A 20,925-nucleotide genomic window follows, 5' to 3' on the forward strand; every position below is an offset into this window, starting at 1 on the left:
ATACTATGTCATCCAAACAGTTGATCTTTGTATTATTGATAAACTGAAATATAAACAGGGAATTGACAAATGTTATTATGTAAAATTACAGGTCAATTTCAGTGATTATATATAATAACGAACTATTTGAGTCATTATGCATAATACGTGGCAACGTATAAGGCATCAAATACATCGAAGGTCAACTTTGCTCCAGGGAGCTTAGACTTGATAGATGCATATTTTTTTCCATAATGCATCATATCTGATCTAATTTTTTTGACTTTATGTATTCATACGGTTATATTAACGCTACTCGACACTGCTATACAATATTTTCAATAATAAATTATGCTTTGTTTGTTTTTGTGTTTCTTAAAATAATAAAAAAGGTTATGAAATTGACATTCATGCAAAAAGAAGCTTTTCATTCAACGCCCACACACGTTAATATTTCACACGTGATATGATGTACATATGATCTAGTTGACATTTAATACTTTATCATGGGTACACAACTGTTGGTAGTAACTTCCACATCAAACACTTAATGGTCATAATTTTTTGTAAACAAGACCTTAAATAATGATTATACTATTATAACATACATTCATTAATATCACATGAAATTTTAATGCGTACATTCATTTTAATCCCATAAGATGATTCATTCATTAACCTTGGGAGAGTTTAATGGGGAAAATTGCTGGAAACAATTGTTAACAAGTACGATTTGTCTGTTTTCACCCTTTTTATATCTTTATTGAAATATAAGAAAATCGTTAATTGTAATGCTCAATGTAACAGTTATAAATAGAAACAAATCCAGGGAAATTTTCAAAAAGCAAAATCTCAGATTTATGGTCTGATATTCTCAAATAGACTACAGTTATGTCTATAAAGTATTTTTCTGTTCAAGCTTTACAGAATATAGTATGAATTATCTAGTGATTAATTCTTTCTTGGTTGGATTGATTCTTGTCGCTTTGACATATTCACCATTTCCTTTCTCAATTTTATTTTTTACAGAGTTTGTCTTTAGTGTCGTGTGGAGACAGTAGAGTGCCTCCCCGTGCTTAAGGTTTATGCTCTTATATTATACTAGATTATGGAGTGTGTGTCCGAGCGAGAACTTCTCTATGTTCATTACTTTAGTAATATCTATCAAAAAGTAGTATTTTAATATTCAGCCCCATTCATCTATTTAGTCAGAAGTCAGTCGCTACCTTGATATACCCTATCTTTTGTTAAATTTGTCGGGTAACTTATGACAATAAGCATTTGACGTCTTGAGCCGAACAGTTTTATCATTTTTACACAATTTAATCTACTGTGTGATGGTTCATATTCTGGACGCCAGTCTTTGCTCCTTTGTAATAAATCTACATACCAAAAAACAAATATGAAGCTTAGAAATGGAAAAATATTAAATACTAAACTCGTTCAAAGGGTATCTACACGTCTCAATCTTCAGAATCGCTTATCTAAAAATACTACAATAGCTAACGTTTTTAACAATAAAAATCGTGGTTACCCTTCTATCGATAAGTGTCATGCCAAAAAATGACTTACGTGTCCCCGTCTTTCCACCAACAATACAGTAAGGTCCACATTTAATGGTCGCACATTTTCTCTAAATTTTGAAACTGATATTACTTGAAAAACAAACAGTATTATTTATTTACTCACATGAAACAAACCGGGATGCGGTATTCAGTACGTAGGTGAAACTGGGCGATATTTATCTAAACGCACGCAAGAACACCTGTATCGTTTTAAAAGACCCAATAAATTCAAAAGTATCATTTATCAACATCTTAAGAAGCACAGTCATCCTATTAAATATTTAACAGTTCAACCTTTAGAAGTAGTAAATAAGCAGCCTGGTGAATCTCATTCCAAGTTTGTACGATCACGAAAAATAAATGAATTAAATTGGATTAAAAAATTACAGACAGTCTACCCTCTCGGACTTAATGATAATATCATGGGAATTGGCAATATATCAAGAACCGATTCTGTTAACATTTTGGATATAGTTTCTAAAACTGTTCGTAAAAATCGTTCTCATGGACGCAGAAAAAATCGCAATCAAAGAAAATTTCGGACCAACCATACAAATATTTCGGACCTAATTTCCATTTCAAAAAACAACGGCAGACATTATCTGTTAACCAAGCTTTGATCTTTACCTATAAATAAATTAAATAAAATTTTAGAGGATTGCAACACAATTTCATATTACAGTCCTAAGTATGAAATTGTCCAAATTATAATGGCATATTGTTATTCTAAACTGTTTCCAAAAATTGATCGCCCTGAAGATCATAAAAAACATTTTATTAAAATAAAGTATGTCAATAAAGGTTTTGATTTTGTAAATATTGCCGGTATTTTTAACGACCATTCTGTTAAAGACCAAATTCCTGGATATTTTGATAATACTGAACTCCCTCTCATTTGTTATATTTACAAGAAATCTACCCGAAAATATGTGTTTAATTATAGCCAATTGTGTAAAGATGTAAATATCACTGAAAATACACCTATGTCGTGTAATTGCAGTAATTCAGAATACACCTATGGACCAATTTCCCATGTTATAACAGGAGACCTTAACATCGTTCGCGACCGAGAGTTAAAATCATTCCTCAGTAAAGGACCTAAATATCGTTCCCCGTCAACTATTAACTGGAATGAGTGTCGTAATATCATCAACGACTCACTCCGCGCCTACTGTTTGAAATGGGTAAAACGGGAAAAAGCTGACAAACAATCTTTGGACTCTTTTTTTAATTCAGTAATGAAGATAGTTGATATTCGAATACAACATTTTAAAGAACATTTTACCCTCAACAAAAACTATAAAAACCCTATTTCGCGTATCAAAAATAAACTAACAGAACTAGCCAAGGAATTTGTTTTTGTCCCGGCTGATAAAGCTGCGAATAATATCATTATTGTTTGACGTAAATTTTATATAGAGGTTCTGCAAAAGGAAATCACGAATTCACCAACATTCCAACTGACTTCATTTTCAGAAAACGACATCTGTAACAAACATAAACTTTTAGCTACTTCTTTACAAGCAGAACCAAACACAATGAAAGTCCCAACTATGTACTGGCTTCCGAAGCTGCACAAAAAACCTTACAAATATAGATTTATTTCATCTTCCAGCCATTGTTCAACTACTAAATTGTCTGTTTTACTTACTAGTACACTTGGTACAATAAAAAACCTGATAATAAATTGTTCAAATAAGGCCTTTGAAAATAGTGGAATTAATTACTTTTGGAGTGTCAAAAACTCGTTGGAAGTACTTGATAAATTGCATGCATATATTGGTGATTTTGAATCTGTTCAAAGTTTTGATTTTTCTACCCTATATACAACTTTGCCTCATATTCTTATTAAGAAAAAATTCACATCCCTAATTAACTGGGCATTTAAAAAGTCGGAATGCGAGTACATATGTTCAAACTCTTTTAGATCATTTTTTAGTAGCAATAAACAAAAGAACTATGTCAATTGGACATGCTTTGATACTATTTATGCACTTGAATTTTTACTTGATAACATTTTTGTTCGCTTTGGAGATTCCGTATATCGTCAAGTTATTGGAATTCCAATGGGGACTAACTGTGCACCACTTATTGCGGACCTGTTTTTGTATTGTTATGAGTTACAATTTATGACTAAAATTAGCAAAGACCCATCAAAACAACATTTGATACAAAAATTTAACAATACTTTTAGATATTTGGATGATATATTGGCTCTAAATAATGACGACTTCAGTATGTATACTAAAGAAATTTATCCTGTAGAACTTACTTTAAATAAAGCTAATGATAACAATGACCACTGCCCTTTCCTCGATCTTGATATCTATATCATAAACGGGAAGCTTAATACAAAAATTTATGATAAAAGAGATGATTTTTCATTTCCTATTGTTAATTATCCATTTTTAGATGGTGACGTTCCCTTGTCACCATCTTATGGTGTTTATATATCTCAACTTGTACGATTCGCTCGTGTATGTAACAATGTATTAGATTTTAGCGAGAGAAATTTATGTATTACTGAAAATTATTACACCAGGGGTTTCGATATCACAAACTGGTCAAAACATTTACTAAATTTTATCACCGGTATAAGGAAATAATTCGTAAATATAACTCAACATGCAGACATCTTATACGTTCAGGTATTTCACATCCAAAATTTTATGGAAATATTCTTTATAAAGCACAAAAATGTCAGTATTCTCCTCAGAAACTAACAAAACCTTTAAATAGACTTATTGAAAGGGGATATAGTTACGATACTGTTGTCAGGTCATTAAAGATTGCATATTTTGGCTTTAACATTGATTCACTGATAGGGTCTTTGCATCGGAACTAAACACATTTATTTCTAAAAAAACAGTTGTTGGCATGACACGGGTTATGTTCTTCTCATATATTTTATGATAGTATGATACTAAACCCCTAACGGGAGGGATTGTACCTGATATTCATATGATGAAGACATAATCTTTCAATCAGTTTAATTGAGGTCTGGAGCTGGCATGTCAGCTAACTGCTAGTAGTCTGTTGTTATTTATGTATTATTGTCATTTTATTTATTTTCTTTTGTTACTTCTTTTGACATCAGACTCGGACTTCTCTTGAACTGAATTTTAATGTGCGTATTGTTATTCTTTTACTTTTCTACATTGGCTAGAGGTATAGGGGGAGGGTTGAGATCTCATAAACATGTTTAACCCCGCCGCAATTTTGCGCCTGTCCCAAGTCAGGAGCCTCTGGCCTTTGTTAGTCTTGTATGATTTTAAATTTTAGTTTCTTGTGTATAATTCGGAGTTTAGTATGACGTCCATTATCACTGTACTATTATGCATATTTTAGGGGCCAGCTGAAGGACACCTACGGGTGCGGGAATTCTCGCTACATTGAAGACCCATTGGTTGCCTTCGGCTGTTGTTTGCTCTATGGTCTGGTGGTTGTCGCTTTGACATATTCACCATTTCCTTTCTCAATTTTATTTCATCTAGACTCTGTCTCCCCTTTTTAATAAGACTGTGGAATTCTGCCGATCTGCAATTAAACGACTAAACTTGACTGAATTCATCTGATCGCAGAAGTTCAAGCTGTTGATATGATTTAAGTGGAGGAGTTTTAGTCTTTTTGTAAAAAAATAAAAGCAAGCAGAATATAAGACAATATAATTTTAAATTGAAAAACAATAACAAAGTAAACATTTTCAATTATCTTTTAAATAGCAAAATGATAAGTATTTTAGATAAAGTTCTTCTTATAATAATTATTATTTACATTTGATCTTTATTTGATTGACCAAGAATACTCCACTTTGTATCTTGTATGAGATTATTAAATCATATTAAACAAACCAATTCATGTCTGGAATTTACTTTGTGTTTGTCTGTATAGTGGCTTGGTTTTTTTTATATATACAAAAGTAGCGAGAACCTCCATAAAGAGGGACGAAAGATACCAGAGAGATTGTCAAACTCATAGATAGAAAATAAATTGACAACGCCATGGCTAAAATAAAAAGACAAACAGACAAATAATAGTACAGAGACACAACATAGAAAACTAAAGACTGAGCAACACGAACCCCACCAAAAACTAGGGGTGATCTTAGGTGCTCCGGAAGGGTAAGCAGATTCCGCTCCACATGTGGCACCCGCGGTGTTGCTGATGTTATTACAAATCTGGTAAATCGGTATGTCACATTCGTAAAAAGGGAAGGGTATTGTAGTAACGACATTAGGAACATTTCCAATTTCATCTGTGAAACGGTTATTCCATAACGGCCAACCAACTGGTGAAGGCGTCCGTAAAATTTACGAAGTGATGATTTCAACTTCACCGTTTGGAACTTCTGGTTTTATGGCTTTCTTGTGAGTAGCAATCCTCTATCAAAGAAAATCATGATAGGAAATACAAGCCCGAAAATATCGTATCAATTGGGAGATGTATACTCCGTATGCATGGGCTGCTGGAATGTTGTTACATAGAAATGGCAAGTTCACAATTGGGAAGCTGAAATCATCTCTTTTGTCGTAAAGATTTGTTTTCACCCGTCTCTCATTGTCTGTCAATTTCTAGATGTAAGTCGAAATATGATTCAGACTTAGCTGTATCTGTAGTATCCTTTATCTCTAGTTCGATGGGATAGATTCGTGCAACCTAGTCACAAAATTTTGTATTATTTAGTGAGAGAACATCATCTATATAGCGGAAAGAAGAGTCAAAGGATATTGCTAACTTCTTATCCTACTTTCTAAGAAGATCCTGTATGAAGCCAGGCTTATAATAATAAAGAAACAAGTCGGCAAGAAGAGGGACACAATTTGTTCCTATTGAAATTCCGACAGTCTGTTTGAAAACACGTCCTCCAAACGTAACAAATATGTTGTCAACAAAGAAATCAAGCTTCCTAATAATGTCAGTTTCAGAGATTTTTTTGTTTGAATCAACTTGATGCTTTACAAAGTAGGATTTATCCCACCCCAAGACAAGATACTTATATCTACGTTCGCCATTCTTTTTAATGAAACAAAGTAATGCCACTCTTTTAGTTAGGATAAAGAATACTTGTGTAAAGTGTAGAAAAGTCAAATGTTTTAATACCATTGAAGGAGAGTCGTATATTGTATGTACTCTAAAAGATCTTTGGAATTAGTTAGTATCCACATCTGATTCACGCCACCTCTAGAAAAGTCGGTTTCATAATAAATTTGAAGCCCGGCTTTGATTGCTGATTAAATAGATGTTAATAATTTAGAAGAGGTTTCGTGGAGCACTTGGAAGACCAAAATATACCGTTGTTTCATTATAACAAAGTTTCGTTCATATATCATCAGAAACATCAACAGCACTTTTCCCAAATTGGGATAAGATATAGATCTGTGGTTCAATCCTACTGTTCGTTTTACTTGAAATGGCAACATAAAAAAATCACAACCTCCTCTTGTCGTGATTTCTAACTCAGAATTGTCCATATGAACCATATACAAAAATAGACTCTTCTTGAATATATCAAAATAGTTATTTTAAAAAGTTACCAGGATTATAATTTAATACTTCAGACGCGCGTTTCGTCTACATAAGACATATCAGTGACGCTCAAATCAAAATAGTTGTTAAGCCAAACAAATACAAAGTTCTAGAGCATTGAGGACCCAAAATTCCCGTAATTGTGCAAAATACGGGTACGGTAATCTATTCCTGGGATAAAAAAATCCTTAGTTTTTTTGATTTTGCATATGCAATAACATGTCTAGCCATACATATCTAACATACTATATAAGAATAAATCATTTGTATCGATCATCCCGGTGGGAAGTAGTCAAGAACACAGCATTATTTTATCTAGGGGTTTCACTCGATAGACGCAATTTTTATTAGTCTTAATTTCAAGGTTAAGCGAGCAAATTTATTTAATACTTGATTTTTACTTTACACCGAGCTCATGCGGGTTTTATATCTGATCTAATTGCTGTGTTCACAATTGATATTCTACGTATTTCACCTGTATCGGTGTGGACAATTCCATGTTTATATCACATGACATTTTCGCGAGAATTTCTTCTATTGAGACCGTACGAATGGATGTAAATTTAGATAAATGCATATGTATTGTGAAATATATTGTTCTCTGTGTATATATTTTGGATGAATTGATGATAATATTTTCTACAACATAGTAAGATTTCAGGTTTGTACACATTTATAGTCTCTACACTAGTCTATATTCAAAACTGAAGCCAGTGAACTGGTGCAGGGATACATGTGCTGCATAATCCCAACACATTTCAGGGACATTTCAACCACCAAAAAACTATTGAATATTTTATCACCTGACATATTTATTTTTATTTCATCTAATGTCATTCATACCAACTGACAAAATCACCGGAAACCGTGTATTCGTAAATTATATGTCTTTCATCTGCTATGGACCATTCTCTATAACATTGTATCTTAGGGGTTGTTTTCATTTTGAGTCGTTTGATGAATGTATGTTGAACAAGGACGTATAACTAACATAATCTAATATACGTCCTTGATGTTGGACGATTCCATATAACATTGTATATTAGGGGTTGTGTACATTTTGAGTTTTATATGAACTAACAATGTTCCATTTTTCTAAAATTCCAATTAATTGATAAACTGAATGCAAAAATTTGAGTTAAAATAGGTCAAATCCCCTAAATGAACATTCCCTGATTAGTTGAAGTACTGTGGCGTCGATGTAAAGCATAACAAGCCTTGATGTGAAGCACACGCTTCAAAGGAATAAGGAGAGTTTTACAAATAATGTGAGTACACAGACCCTTAATCCAATTTATGTATTGCTGAAAATAATCAAGTGTTCATAATTTTCTGTTTTAAGTTTGCTAACAACATCCCTTTTTTCTATAATTCCGATTTAAATATGTGAAACCCTGTAATAAAAATAGATTGCCTCAATGATGTAAAAGCAACGCAAAAAATTTCCATTAATATGTTGAAGTCATAAGAAACCTCAATTCAAAAAAATAATGCATATGTTTTTTTATAACTCAATGGATAGTTTTCATTTTAAACGTATGTACATGTCGTGTACAATTTGCAATTTTGTACAGGTTATAACATGTACAAAAATATTGTACATGTTATAACTTGTATAATGCAAAAATACAAGTTATAACATGTACATAAGTACCTCGTATATGTTATAACCTGTACAAAATATTGCTTAACAATGGTTATAACTTGTACAAAATCGAAAAATAAGGATATGTTTCTATTATCGCAACAGATGTTATTAACCTAAATAACATTTTCATAACTTTTTATTATTCCTTCATGTTAGTGGGATTTGTCCATTTTTGATACAGTTAATGGTCAGGGGTCGATATTACGAAGCATTCTAAGACCTGTCATCAGATATATCTTAGGAAATTTCTTATGATTCTCTTATGACTATCTATGGACATATCTTTATTTGATGAATTATAATTGTGAATGTCCACTTTGAAGGCAATAGTAAAATACTTTAATTCTAATTGACAATTATAAAATTAACGGTACCAATTTTCTTGCACCAGATGCGCATTTCGACGAAACATGTCTCTTCAGTGATGCTCGTGGCCAAAATATTTGAAATCCAAAGCTTATATAAAAGATGAAGAGCTATAATCCAAAAGATCCAAAAAGTATAGCCAAATCCGTGGAAGGAATCAGAGCTTTGCATGAGGAAGATACATTCCTTAATTTATAATAATTTCTATCATTTTGTAACAGCAAATTTTAATAACACAAATAATCCGTATTTTCATGCCAGTACCGAAGTACTGGCTACTGGGGTGGTGATACCGTCGGGGAATAATAGTCCACTAGCAGAGGCATCGACCCAGTGGTAGTAATAACAGACTAAAAGACGTTAGGGGATAGCCAGGATAGATGTGTCTACAAATAAAATTAAAATGGAAATGGGGTATGTGTCTACAGACAACATCCAAAGGCCACAAATACATTTTTTCAAAGTAGAGGATATATATTTAAAACATCACAATGACATTAGTCACATGCAATGATCTTATAGTTTATAAAAAAAATGAGTTATAAATTTACAGAAGTCATGCTAAAGGTAAAAAATGTTGAAGAGTAGGTCCAAAGATATTGATAATGAAGCGTGGTCCAATGAAAACTATTTCAGCTCTCTCTTGCTTTTACAGAGTAAGCATATAAGACATTGTTTTTGTCTTTGCATGCCATAAAACGGGAGGGAGGAGTATTACCTAAAATTATTAGTAGATATAGGAAGATGTGGTGTGAGTGCCAATGAGATAACTCTCCATCCAAATAACAATTTAAAAAATGTAAACCATTATAGGTCAATGTACGGCCTTCAACACGGAGCCTTGGCTCACACCGAACAACAAGCTATAAAGGGCCCCAAATTACTAGTGTAAAACCATTCAAACGGGAAAACCAAGGGTCTAATCTATAAGCATTGTTCTTAAATTTTTTGAAAGAATTTAGTTACCTGTACTAGTATTTAATGTAATTGTCATTGAGGAAATGCAAGCTTTTAGTAAATAGTGTCACACTTATTTAAGCAACATGGACTGCATAAAACATACAATTACATGAAAATACATTTGCCAACATAAGTCATGAATCATATATTTCTGAAACTTTGTGATCATTGTCCTCTACAGAAAAGACACGTTCTGACCTATTTATTGTTGTTCTTTATGCATTGGTGAATTTAAATGTATATTTTACTTCATTAAGATTTGTCTTAAATTTTGTACAAATTAAAACAATTTTTAAGCAATATTGTGTACAGGTTATAACATGTATGAGGTACTTTTGTACATGTTATAACTTGTATTTTTGCATTATACAAGTTATAACATGTACAAAATCGCAACTTGTTATTTTTTAATATATTTATTAAGATACTATCCCTTTCAAACAGGGGCACATGCGGATGGTTAATCTATAAATGTGTCTTGCTGTAAATATATATGACAATAGAAGTTTACCGATGCTCAAATAGCATTAATCAGATGATATAAGTTTCGGAACACTTTTCCGTGTCATCCGACAGATATTAACAAACAATTCTATATTTTGTTCTGAAATTCATTTAACAAAGCGAAACGGCAAACCAGATCAAGGTTTAAGCATTGTAAAGATCTTAAACTGTGCAATACTGTCAAAACATCGCACTGTAGTGGACAATGATGTACTGATTATTAATTTAATAATTTTAAAACTATCCCTAGTGACAACCCACAAGATATATGCAATCTAACAACCTTTACTAGAGTTGTCCGTTTATAAATTTTGTAATTATTAAGAAACTAAGGTTTCAACTCCCTCAGGCAAAGTTGGCTTAAGATGAATTTGGCTATTTACTTTTAGGTATTTTTGGCATATAGCTCTTCAACGGTTTCGGTACTTATAAATCTTCGGATTTCAAATGTTTGTCTTTGACCGTTCCTGATGAAGGTAAATCCAGAAAAGCGACTCGGACGCAAGAAATTATTAAACGTGTTGTTTAGACAATTTGTAAAAGTAAACCATTATATATCTCAATGCCACATGCTAAAATAGTCGATGAGATAAATTCGTTACACCGTGAGCGTATACGATAGAGAGAGAGATTAAATTATCAAATTTTGACCAATCAATTGGTTCTTTATGTAAGTATATTAAAAATAAACTATGGGAAAGTTATTAATCATTTTGGAATTGACTGCAGTATCAAACAATTAACTCAGATTGTTTAAAAGAAAAATATTTGGAATTACAGGGTTTAAAAAACCCCAGTCAATTTTTAAATAAGAATAGGCGCTCTCACTTTAGAAATTGAGACAAACAGCTTTAAAAAAACATAATATATACTAAATTGCTATCATGGTAAAGTTGATATTGAGCTTAATTGTTTATTAGAATGCCCACTTTATGAAATCAAAAGAAAATGTTTTTCAATACATTTTTTACATTTTTTATAATTTAAAAAACAAATCTGCTTAATTTTTATGGCTCTTGATCAAATCAACTGTATCTCTTATGGAAAAATCGGGCTGTCATAACGGAGATTGTTTTGAATGAAGGAGATCACGTATGCAAAAAGTCAACAGCAGTATACCGCTGTTCGATATGCATAAATCGATTGAGAAAACCAAATCCGGGTTAAAAACTAAAACCGAGGGAAACATTTTACTCTTAACAACAACCATAAAAACCCTATTTCGCGTATCAAACATAAACTAAAAGAACTAGCCAAGGAATTTGTTTTTGTTCCGGCTGATAAAGCTGCTAATAATATCATTATTGTTTGACGTAAATTTTATATTGAGGTTCTGCAAAAGGAAATCTCGAATTCACCAACATTCCAACTGACTTCATTTTCAGAAAACGACATCTGTTACAAACACAAACATATAGCTACTTCTTTACAAGCAGAACCAAAAACTGAAAATAGTGGAATTAATTACTTTTGGAGTGTCAAAAACTCGTTGGAAGTACTTGATAAATGGCATGCATATATTGGTGGTTTTGAATCTGTTCAAAGTTTTGATTTTTCTACCCTATATAACACTTTGCCTTATATTCTTATTAAGAAAACATTCACTACCCTAATAAACCTAAAAGTCAGAATGCGAGTAAATATGTTCAAACTCTTTTATTTATTTTTAATAGCAATAAACAAAAGAACTATGTCAATTGGACATGCTTTGATACTATATCTGCGCTTGAATTTTTACTTGATAACATTTTTGATCGTTTTGGAGATTCCGTATATCATCAAGTTATTGGAATTCCAATGGGGACTAACTGTGCACCAAATATTGCGGACCTGTTTTTGTATTGTTATGAGTTACAATGAATGCCAAAAATTAGCAAAGACCCATCGACACAATATTTGATACAAAAATTTGGATGATATATTGGCTCTCAATAATGACGACTTCAGTATGTATACTAAAGAAATTTATTCTGATGAACTTTCTTTAAATAAAACTAATACTAACAGTGACCACTGCCCTTTCCTCGATCTTGATATCTATATCATTAACGGGAGCTTAATACAAAAAAATATGATAAAAGAGATGATTTTTCATTTCCTATCGTTAATTATCCATTTTTAGATGGTGACGTTCCCTTGTCATCAACTTATGGTGTTTATATATCTCAACTTGTACGATTCACTCCTGTTTGTAATAACGTGTTAGATTTTAGCGAGAGAAGTTTATGTATTATTGAAAAATTATTACACTAGGGTTTTCGATATCACAAATTAGTCAAAACATTTACTAAATTTTATCATCTGTATAAGGAAATAATTCGTAAATATAACTCAACATGCAGACATCTTGTACGTTCAGGTATTTCACATCCAATCTTTTATAGTAATATTCTTTACAAAGCACAAAAATGTCAGTTTTCACCTAAAAGCTTACAAAACCTTTCGACATACTCATTAAGAAGGGATTTAGTTACGAAACTGTTGTCAGGGCATTAAAGATTGCATATTTTGGCTTTAATATTGATTCACTTATAGGGTCTTTGCATCGGAACTAAACACATTCATTTTTATAAAGCAGTTGTTGGCATGACACAGGTTATGTTCTTCAAATATATGTTACGATAGTATGATACTAAACCCCTAACGGGAGGGATTGTGCCTGATATTCATATGATGAAGACATAATTTTTTAATCAGTTTCATTGATGTTCTGGAGCTGGCATGTCTGTTAACTGCTAGTAGTCTGTTGTTATTTATGTATTATTGTCATTTTGTTTTTTTTCTTTTGTTACATCTTCTGACATCAGACTCGGAACTGAATTTTAATGTGCGTATTGTTATGCGTTTACTTTTCTACATTGGCTAGAGGTAAAGGGTGAGTGTTGAGATCTCATAAACATGTTTAACCCCGCCCGTTTAATTTTGCGCATGTCCCAAGTCATGAGCATCCGGCCTTTGTTAGTCTTGTATGATTTTTAATTTTAGTTTCTTGTGTATCATTCGGAGTTTCGTATGACGTCCATTACCACTGAACTAGTATACATTTTTTTTAAGGGGTCAGCTGAAGGACGCCTCCGGGTGCGGGAGTTTCTCGCTACATTGAAGACCCAGTGGTGGCCTTCGGGTGTTGTCTGCTCTATGGTCGGGTTGTCGCCGCTTTGACACATTCCCAATTAAAAATGTAACACACACAGAAACGATCTATAATATAACAATGGCCATGAGAATGGATACTAAGTCGAGTAAATAATTTGAGAATTAATGTATATAATGTAATTTTATTCTTTCATTCATATAATATATAATGATGTTGGGTCTTATTCTGACTAATGCTAGTATACTAAATATATATTTACATGCACATTGTGTCAATCAATATTAACTGATTTGATGCCCATAATAGGCCCTGCAATTTAGGAAATACAAATATTCTATTCTTTTTTCTAAAACTGAATATTGTTAGTAAGTTAGAAATGTAGGTATCGAAACTGTGATAGATACATGTTAAATAGTTTAAAGATTCAAAGATTTGACCCAAATTTTTAACTTTAAAGTAAATTGTAAATTTTTGCATGAATATATATATATGTATAGATAAGCTAGTTCCTTTACAATGTACATTGAATTGTAGATTTAAAGTTATTGAGAATAGTCTTTTGTGGATCAATTTGTGCTTTTTGTACAAAAACGTCAACATTATTCACCAGAAGTTCATTTTAGTCTCGTAATAAATATTTCAGCATGATTTTCGTCGTGATTTCCAATCCAGAGTTGTCCAAATGAATCAAAACAAACCGAAGATACATCGTTGATATCAACAGAGATGTATTTCAACATTTGACCTCCCCAATCAATAAAATCCAGAGCTTTATTTGAATAATCGCATACAATAATATAATCGTTTGTAAATGCGACACCTGAAGGATTGTATTTGCATTTAAGTTCGGCCGGTGCTCGTCCACCATATCTGAACTTCACATCATCGTTTGGCGAAATACAAACGACTTTTGCACTTCCTGCACTCGTCTTATCTATAACAACAAGGTCACTTGATTGTTCATTTACCATACATCGATATGGTTTTGAGAACAGCTTTACACCACCTACGTCGACCGTAAGTTCCTTTTTAACCTTTCCTTTGTCGTTCATAGTAATCACAACTCTTCTGTTTTGTGAGTTCAAATCGTAGTTTTCAAGCTCGCCTATCGCGCCTACTATTATATCGTTAGTTAATGTAACATAAATGCACACTGGATAAAGAGGTTGCATATCTTTAATTTGTGAAACAGTTCCATCAAAAGAAACTACTGAAATAGACTTTTCGTTCAAACTGCACAAGTAAAGTTTGTCTGATCTAACATAGCCATTGCTAAAATTATTAGCGATTTTATTTATTGGTCGTCCTGATGAATTCCGTATCAGTTGGACAAGTGCATCATTTTGACCACCTATCCATGTGGTATCATTGCTATTCGGACAAATCATGTCCACGTCTCTAAGGTTTGTTTGAATTTTCCTTACGATTTCAATTTTCTGTACAGAGGAAATGTCTCTAATTAGAGTTGATTTGATATTAAGTGAACCAAATTCTATATCCATATCACCTGCATGAAAGGACATTTCATTTACATCAGGTATCTTTTGTAATAAATCTCGCACTTCTGTTTTGAGCTCGCCAAATCGTTTTACTAGCTGCTCTACATCTCCTGTTGTCATAACTACCTCTAACGCGGTTTGTTTGACTCTAAGGGCTGCTACTGATTGGTTATCGTTGACCGTTTGTGATTCTTTGTTGGAATTTTGAAAAAAATCGTGTAATTCATTTGTTAGTTTACCGTACTTACTTTCGATTATTGAAATTAATTTTCGTTTCCTTTCCTCAAGTTCATTCTTTAGTTTTTGTCTCTCATCCACTTCATTATCACGATGCGTAGAGTATGATTTTGTCCTGTCTTTAATTTCATCTATCAGTACCTTTGTATTTTCCTCTATTGTACGTCTAAGATCTTTTATTGGTTCAAAATGGTGTCCGTCGTGATGTTTGATGCAAATATCTGTACATATGGCAAACTGACAGTCCATGCAGAATAAACGACAAGACTCGCCATGTTCACGACATGTTACGACCTGATCTTTGGCTTGAAGTATTTTATCTTCATTAAGATCTTTAATCGATATGACTTTATGGTTTTTCGTAGCTCGGAACTTTTCATGGTAAACTTTGCAGTCATCACATAATAATTCTTTGCAAGTCAAGCATTTCCATTTCAACAAATTCCCCTTTTCACAAATTGTGCATACAACATTCATTTGAGCTCCGAAAAATGCCATCCTTCAAATCTGTCCAAAAAATCCAACGTCTGTATTGTCGAATAATTATTTCCAAGTAATATTTTAAATGACTATGACACTTTAAATTTTGTGTACACGTATTCTGAAAATATATGCCAAAAATAGCCCATTTCAGCGAAACACATATATAATGTAGATATATACAGGTGTATTCGCAGAAATGTCAATTTTGGTATTGATTAAAAAATACGGTTCGAAGTAGAGTTAATATTTGAAAATAATTGCAAGGCGTGCATGACTCGTCGTTTTTCTTCTTTGTTTTTCTAACTTTAAAGATATATTGTTTGTTTAAAAAATATTTTTCTTTTTTCATTTAATTGTCTTCCTTGAAAGTCTACATTTAAAAAGAAACATCATTTTTTGAATGGTAACCAAAAAAAATTGTATTTATAGGTGTTGCGTAAGCTAATATTTGTATTTTTATGAAAATTTATCATTGAGGCATTTAAAAAACAAAGCTAAATATAGACATTATTGTTTATCTTAAAATGATAATTTTGACATCATTATTATTGACTGTAAACAAATAAATAATTGAAATGAATTGCAATGGATATATATGGATAATATAATTAATCTTTACCGTTTGAAAGTAAACTTATTTTTGCTACTATCAATCATGACTGTAGTATCTTTTGAAAAAGTAAAATATTTCAGTTATAATCTAGAAAACAACATCATTGCTAAAAAAGATGAACACGTACAGACATAAGCACCAAGTGCAATAAATTAAAATCAGTTGTTTTACTTAAGTCACCAGAAAACTTAGTTACTTCAAAAGATAGATACCGCTATACTCGGTTTGATGTGGTATTTGTATTGGTTAATAACTTTTATGAGAACCATGAAACTGTGCAGTTGACTACAACATCTCTTTGGCATACAGCTAGCAACTATGTTACATTAGCGACATTAGCGACAAGGAGGCTCGGAATTGATAGTAGGATTATAGAATTCTTTGATCCAGGAAATACAACTGTATCTACATGAAAGTTTAATTGGTTTTGGAGCGATGTTAGCTCAATAAGAAATTATAAATGCATATGCAAGTTGGACATTCACTTGTGGCAATAACAATATTACACATATACAGTCATGTTCAGTTCTCCTTAAAGACATTTTGAGTTTTGATGAATTTGAACAACACTGTCGAATTTCAAAATGTGAGACCAAAGGCTGCAAAACTTTTTTATTTTAGTGAAATTTTAATAACAGATGCTCAATTCACTAGCAGTTTAACTATGAAGTCATATTTTATCAGATGTAACGATGATCTGAATTGTAAATCGATAAATGAGGTCTACGGATTAGAGTGTAACCTTTGTGGATTGGTATACGTCGGTAAAACGAAAGGAAGGCTAAAAAACGTATCTGCGGTTATAGATCAGACATACACTTCAATGCAAACGACATTCTTTACCAGCATTTTAATTAGCCTGGTCATTCCATCGTTTCTCTGACAGATTGCATTATCGAAAAATATACCACAGCTCTAACAATCCTCATTTCTCCGTTGACAAAATGAGTACTCCTGGATTAGACAATTGGGAACTCTGACACAATATGGTTGCAATGACAAAATTGATGGTTTAGGTATTCTATCTAGTCCTTTGTTTAGCTCGGTGAATGTAAAGAATATTTCAACTCTACTCCTCGATGTAGATGCAGCCATGGTCATCGTCATTATACATCACGTACTCTGAATGGTATCTCTATTGATGACATGCTGCCATTTATTCAAAACCTGTTAGGTATTCATCACATTCTCACAAAACTTAATTCATTACCCCTTTCAAAACTTCATTCTCTGTTACAAACCCTCATTGAAACCAATACAAACTTCAATTATTATTTCGGATATTGCAAGTCACAGACTTTTCAAACCAATTCGCATTGGAAAAGATGAAAAAGAGAAAAGATATTTTCTTAATCTTTACTTTGCCCACAAAGGCCTCGATGGCGTCAACTCAGGCAATATCCTTCATCATAAATTAGTTCAGTCGAAAATACCTCCTTCTTTCAAAGATCAGTCTGTACCAATCATTTCTTATACCTATACTAAACCTACTGCAACTAAAATTTTCAATTACAAACACGTTTTGCAGGATCTCAATATTGACGAATTTAAGGCAAAACCGCCTGATTGCATTTGTGCTAGTTCCCAATTCACATATAATCCGGCTGGCCATGTTATTACCGGTGAACTCAACATTGCCAATAACACATCCCTCAGATATTTTCTTAATCTTTACTTTGCCCACAAAGGTCTCGACGGCGTCAACTTAGGCAATATCCTTCATCATAAATTAGTTCAGTCGAAAATACCTCCTAATTTCAAAGATCAGTCTGTACCAATCATTTCTTATACCTATACTAAACCTATTGCAACTAAATTTTCAATTACAAATACGTTTTGCAGGATCTCAATATTGACGAATTTAAGTCTAGACCGCCTGATTGCACTTGTGCTAGTTCCCAATTCACATATAATCCGGCTGGCCATGTTATCACATCCCTCTGAAATGTGTATCGAAAGGTCGAAAATATCGTGAGCATAAATCCATTAATTGGAAATTTTGATGGGTTCAGTCGAGGATTAAGCCAGGGAATGGGCTAAACTCGAGAAAGCAGACGTAGACACTCTTTCCGAATGAATTAGGGCTGTGAGGTCGTTTATACAAATCAGAATTAAGAAACTGAATGAGTCTATCAATGCCCGTGCTACGTCAATCTGAATAGACCCAAATATTGCAAAACACTTATCCGTTTTCCGAATAACCGTTTCACAAATGATATCGGATATGTTCCTTACGTCGTAACTACAATCCCCTTCCCTTTCATGAATTTGACCTACCGAATTAGACTATTTACCGGATGTGTAATCACATAAGCAACACGACGGGTGCCGCATATGGAGCAGGATCTGCTTACCCTTCCGGAGCACCTGAGATCACCCCTAGTTTTTGGTGGGGTTCGTGTTGTTTATTCTTTAGTTTTCTATGTTGTGTCATATGTACTATTGTTTTTCTGTTTGTCTTTTTCATTTTTAGCCATGGCGTTGTCAGTTTGTTTTAGATTTACGAGTTTGACTGTCCCTTTGGTATCTTTCGTCCCTCTTTTATCGTACCTCCATGACAAAGACGTTGTTGTCCCCGCAGATAACGCCACAAACAACATCGTTTTTGTGGGTAAAACTCATTACATTAACTGCTTGACGAACGAATTAGGTATTGACAATTCACTTGGAAACTCAACATATCTCGACAATTATGGAGGAGGAAATCCTGGTTAATAATAAGTCTGTTCTATTTTCCTATGGAATGTCAACCAAAGGTGAAGAACTGGATTTTTCATCACTGTATTGGATATGTTAACTACATAAGTGTCCTTACACATAACGGGGTATTGCTTGGTCTGCTAAGTGCTCTACGGAATCGTATTCTTAATTATTAACATCTATTTATTATCATTGTTTGGTTTATAACTATTTTGAAATGAGCGTCACTGATGAGTCTTATGTAGACGAAACGTGCGTCTAGCGTATTAAATTATAATCCTGGTACCTTTGATAATTATTTACACCACTAGGTCGATGCCTCTGCTAGTAGACGTTTTGTCCCCGAGGGTATCACTGTCAGTGTATATTTGTTCCACCTAACAGAAGTCCCACTGGAAACTTTGTTATAAACAATGTCATAATACCTATTCCTGTTGGAACAAATATTCTATACTATTTATTCCGTGAGGAAAACTTACTGTAATATTTATTCCTGTGGAAATAATATTCCAGAATATTTTTTCCTTTTGGAACTTTTCTTATGAAGGAACTTCTATTCCGTGACATCACCAGCCCAGTAGTTAGCACTTCGGTGTTGACATGAATATCAATTATGTGGTCATTTTTATAAATTTCCTGTTTACAAAACTTCGCATTTTTCGAAAAACTAAGGATTTTCTTATCCCATTTATAGATTACATTAGTCGTATTTGGCATAGGTTTTTGGAATTTTGAATCCTCGATGCTTTTCAACTTTCTATTTGTTTGGTTTATAACTATTTTGATATGAGCGTCACAGATGAGTAGACGAAACGCGCATCTGGCATACTAAATTATAATCCTGGTACCTTTGATAGCTATTATTAGAAATAAAAGCAGGGCTTCAAAATTATTGTAAAACTGCCTATTCTAGAGGAGGCGGATGTGGATACTAAAAAATTTCCAAGATCTTTTAGAGTAAATACAATCTAACTCTCTTTCATCTTGCAATAGTATTAAAACATTTGACTTTTCTACGCTTTACGTAAGTATTCACCATTCCAAACTAAAATACAAATTGAAAGAGTTGGTATTGCTTTGTTTCATAAAGAAGAATCACCAACGTAGATACAAGTATCTTGTCTTAGGAAGGGATAAATCCTACTTTGTAAAGTATCACTCTGATTCAATTTCTCTGAATCTGACATAATCAAGATGCTTGATTTCTTGATTGACAACACATTTGTAACGTTCGGAGAACGTGTTTCTCAACAGACTGTTGTCATTCAAATGGGAACCAATTGAGCCCCTCTTCTTGTCGACTTTTTATGCACCGTCTACGATAGTAGAAGGGGAATTATATTTTCTGATCTGTGCGTCCGTTCGTCCGTCTGTCTGTCTGTCTGTCTGTTCGTTCATCCGTCTGTTGGTCCGTCTGTCCCATGTCAGGTTAAAGTTTTTGGTCGAGGTAGTTTATGATGAAGTTATAGTTGCATCAATTTGTAACTTTACATACATAGTCATTATGATAGGAATTTTTTTCTCTTTTATTATGAGGGTGACTTCATACAGGAACTACTTAGGAAGAACGATAACAAGTTAGTAATATTCTTTAACTTTACTTTCCGCTATAAAGATGATGTTCTCTAACTAAAAAAATCAAAATTTGATGACTTTGTTGAACGCATATATCCAAGCGAACTAGAGATAAAGGATACAGCAGATACAGTTAAGTCAGTCTCATATCATGACTTACATCTAGAATGTGA

General features: G+C 32.9%; 1 protein-coding gene across 1 annotated transcript; it reads right to left on the reverse strand.

Moving 5' to 3' along the window:
- Positions 1–13,827: 13,827 nt before the first annotated feature.
- On the reverse strand, positions 13,828–15,938 carry LOC139500415 (uncharacterized). The gene has a single exon (XM_071289157.1). It carries the CDS (start codon positions 15,877–15,879, stop codon positions 14,260–14,262), a length of 1,620 nt encoding a protein of 539 aa, XP_071145258.1. The 5' UTR covers positions 15,880–15,938; the 3' UTR covers positions 13,828–14,259.
- Between the last annotated feature and the right edge of the window lie 4,987 nt (positions 15,939–20,925).

The sequence above is a fragment of the Mytilus edulis genome, chromosome 1 (assembly GCF_963676685.1).
Source record: "Mytilus edulis chromosome 1, xbMytEdul2.2, whole genome shotgun sequence".
Taxonomy (NCBI): Eukaryota; Metazoa; Mollusca; class Bivalvia; order Mytilida; family Mytilidae; genus Mytilus; species Mytilus edulis.

Coding starts and splice junctions, on each gene's coding strand:
- LOC139500415 (XM_071289157.1), bottom strand. CDS start 15,879: ATGGCATTTTTCGGAGCTCAAATGAATGTTGTATGCACAATTTGTGAA.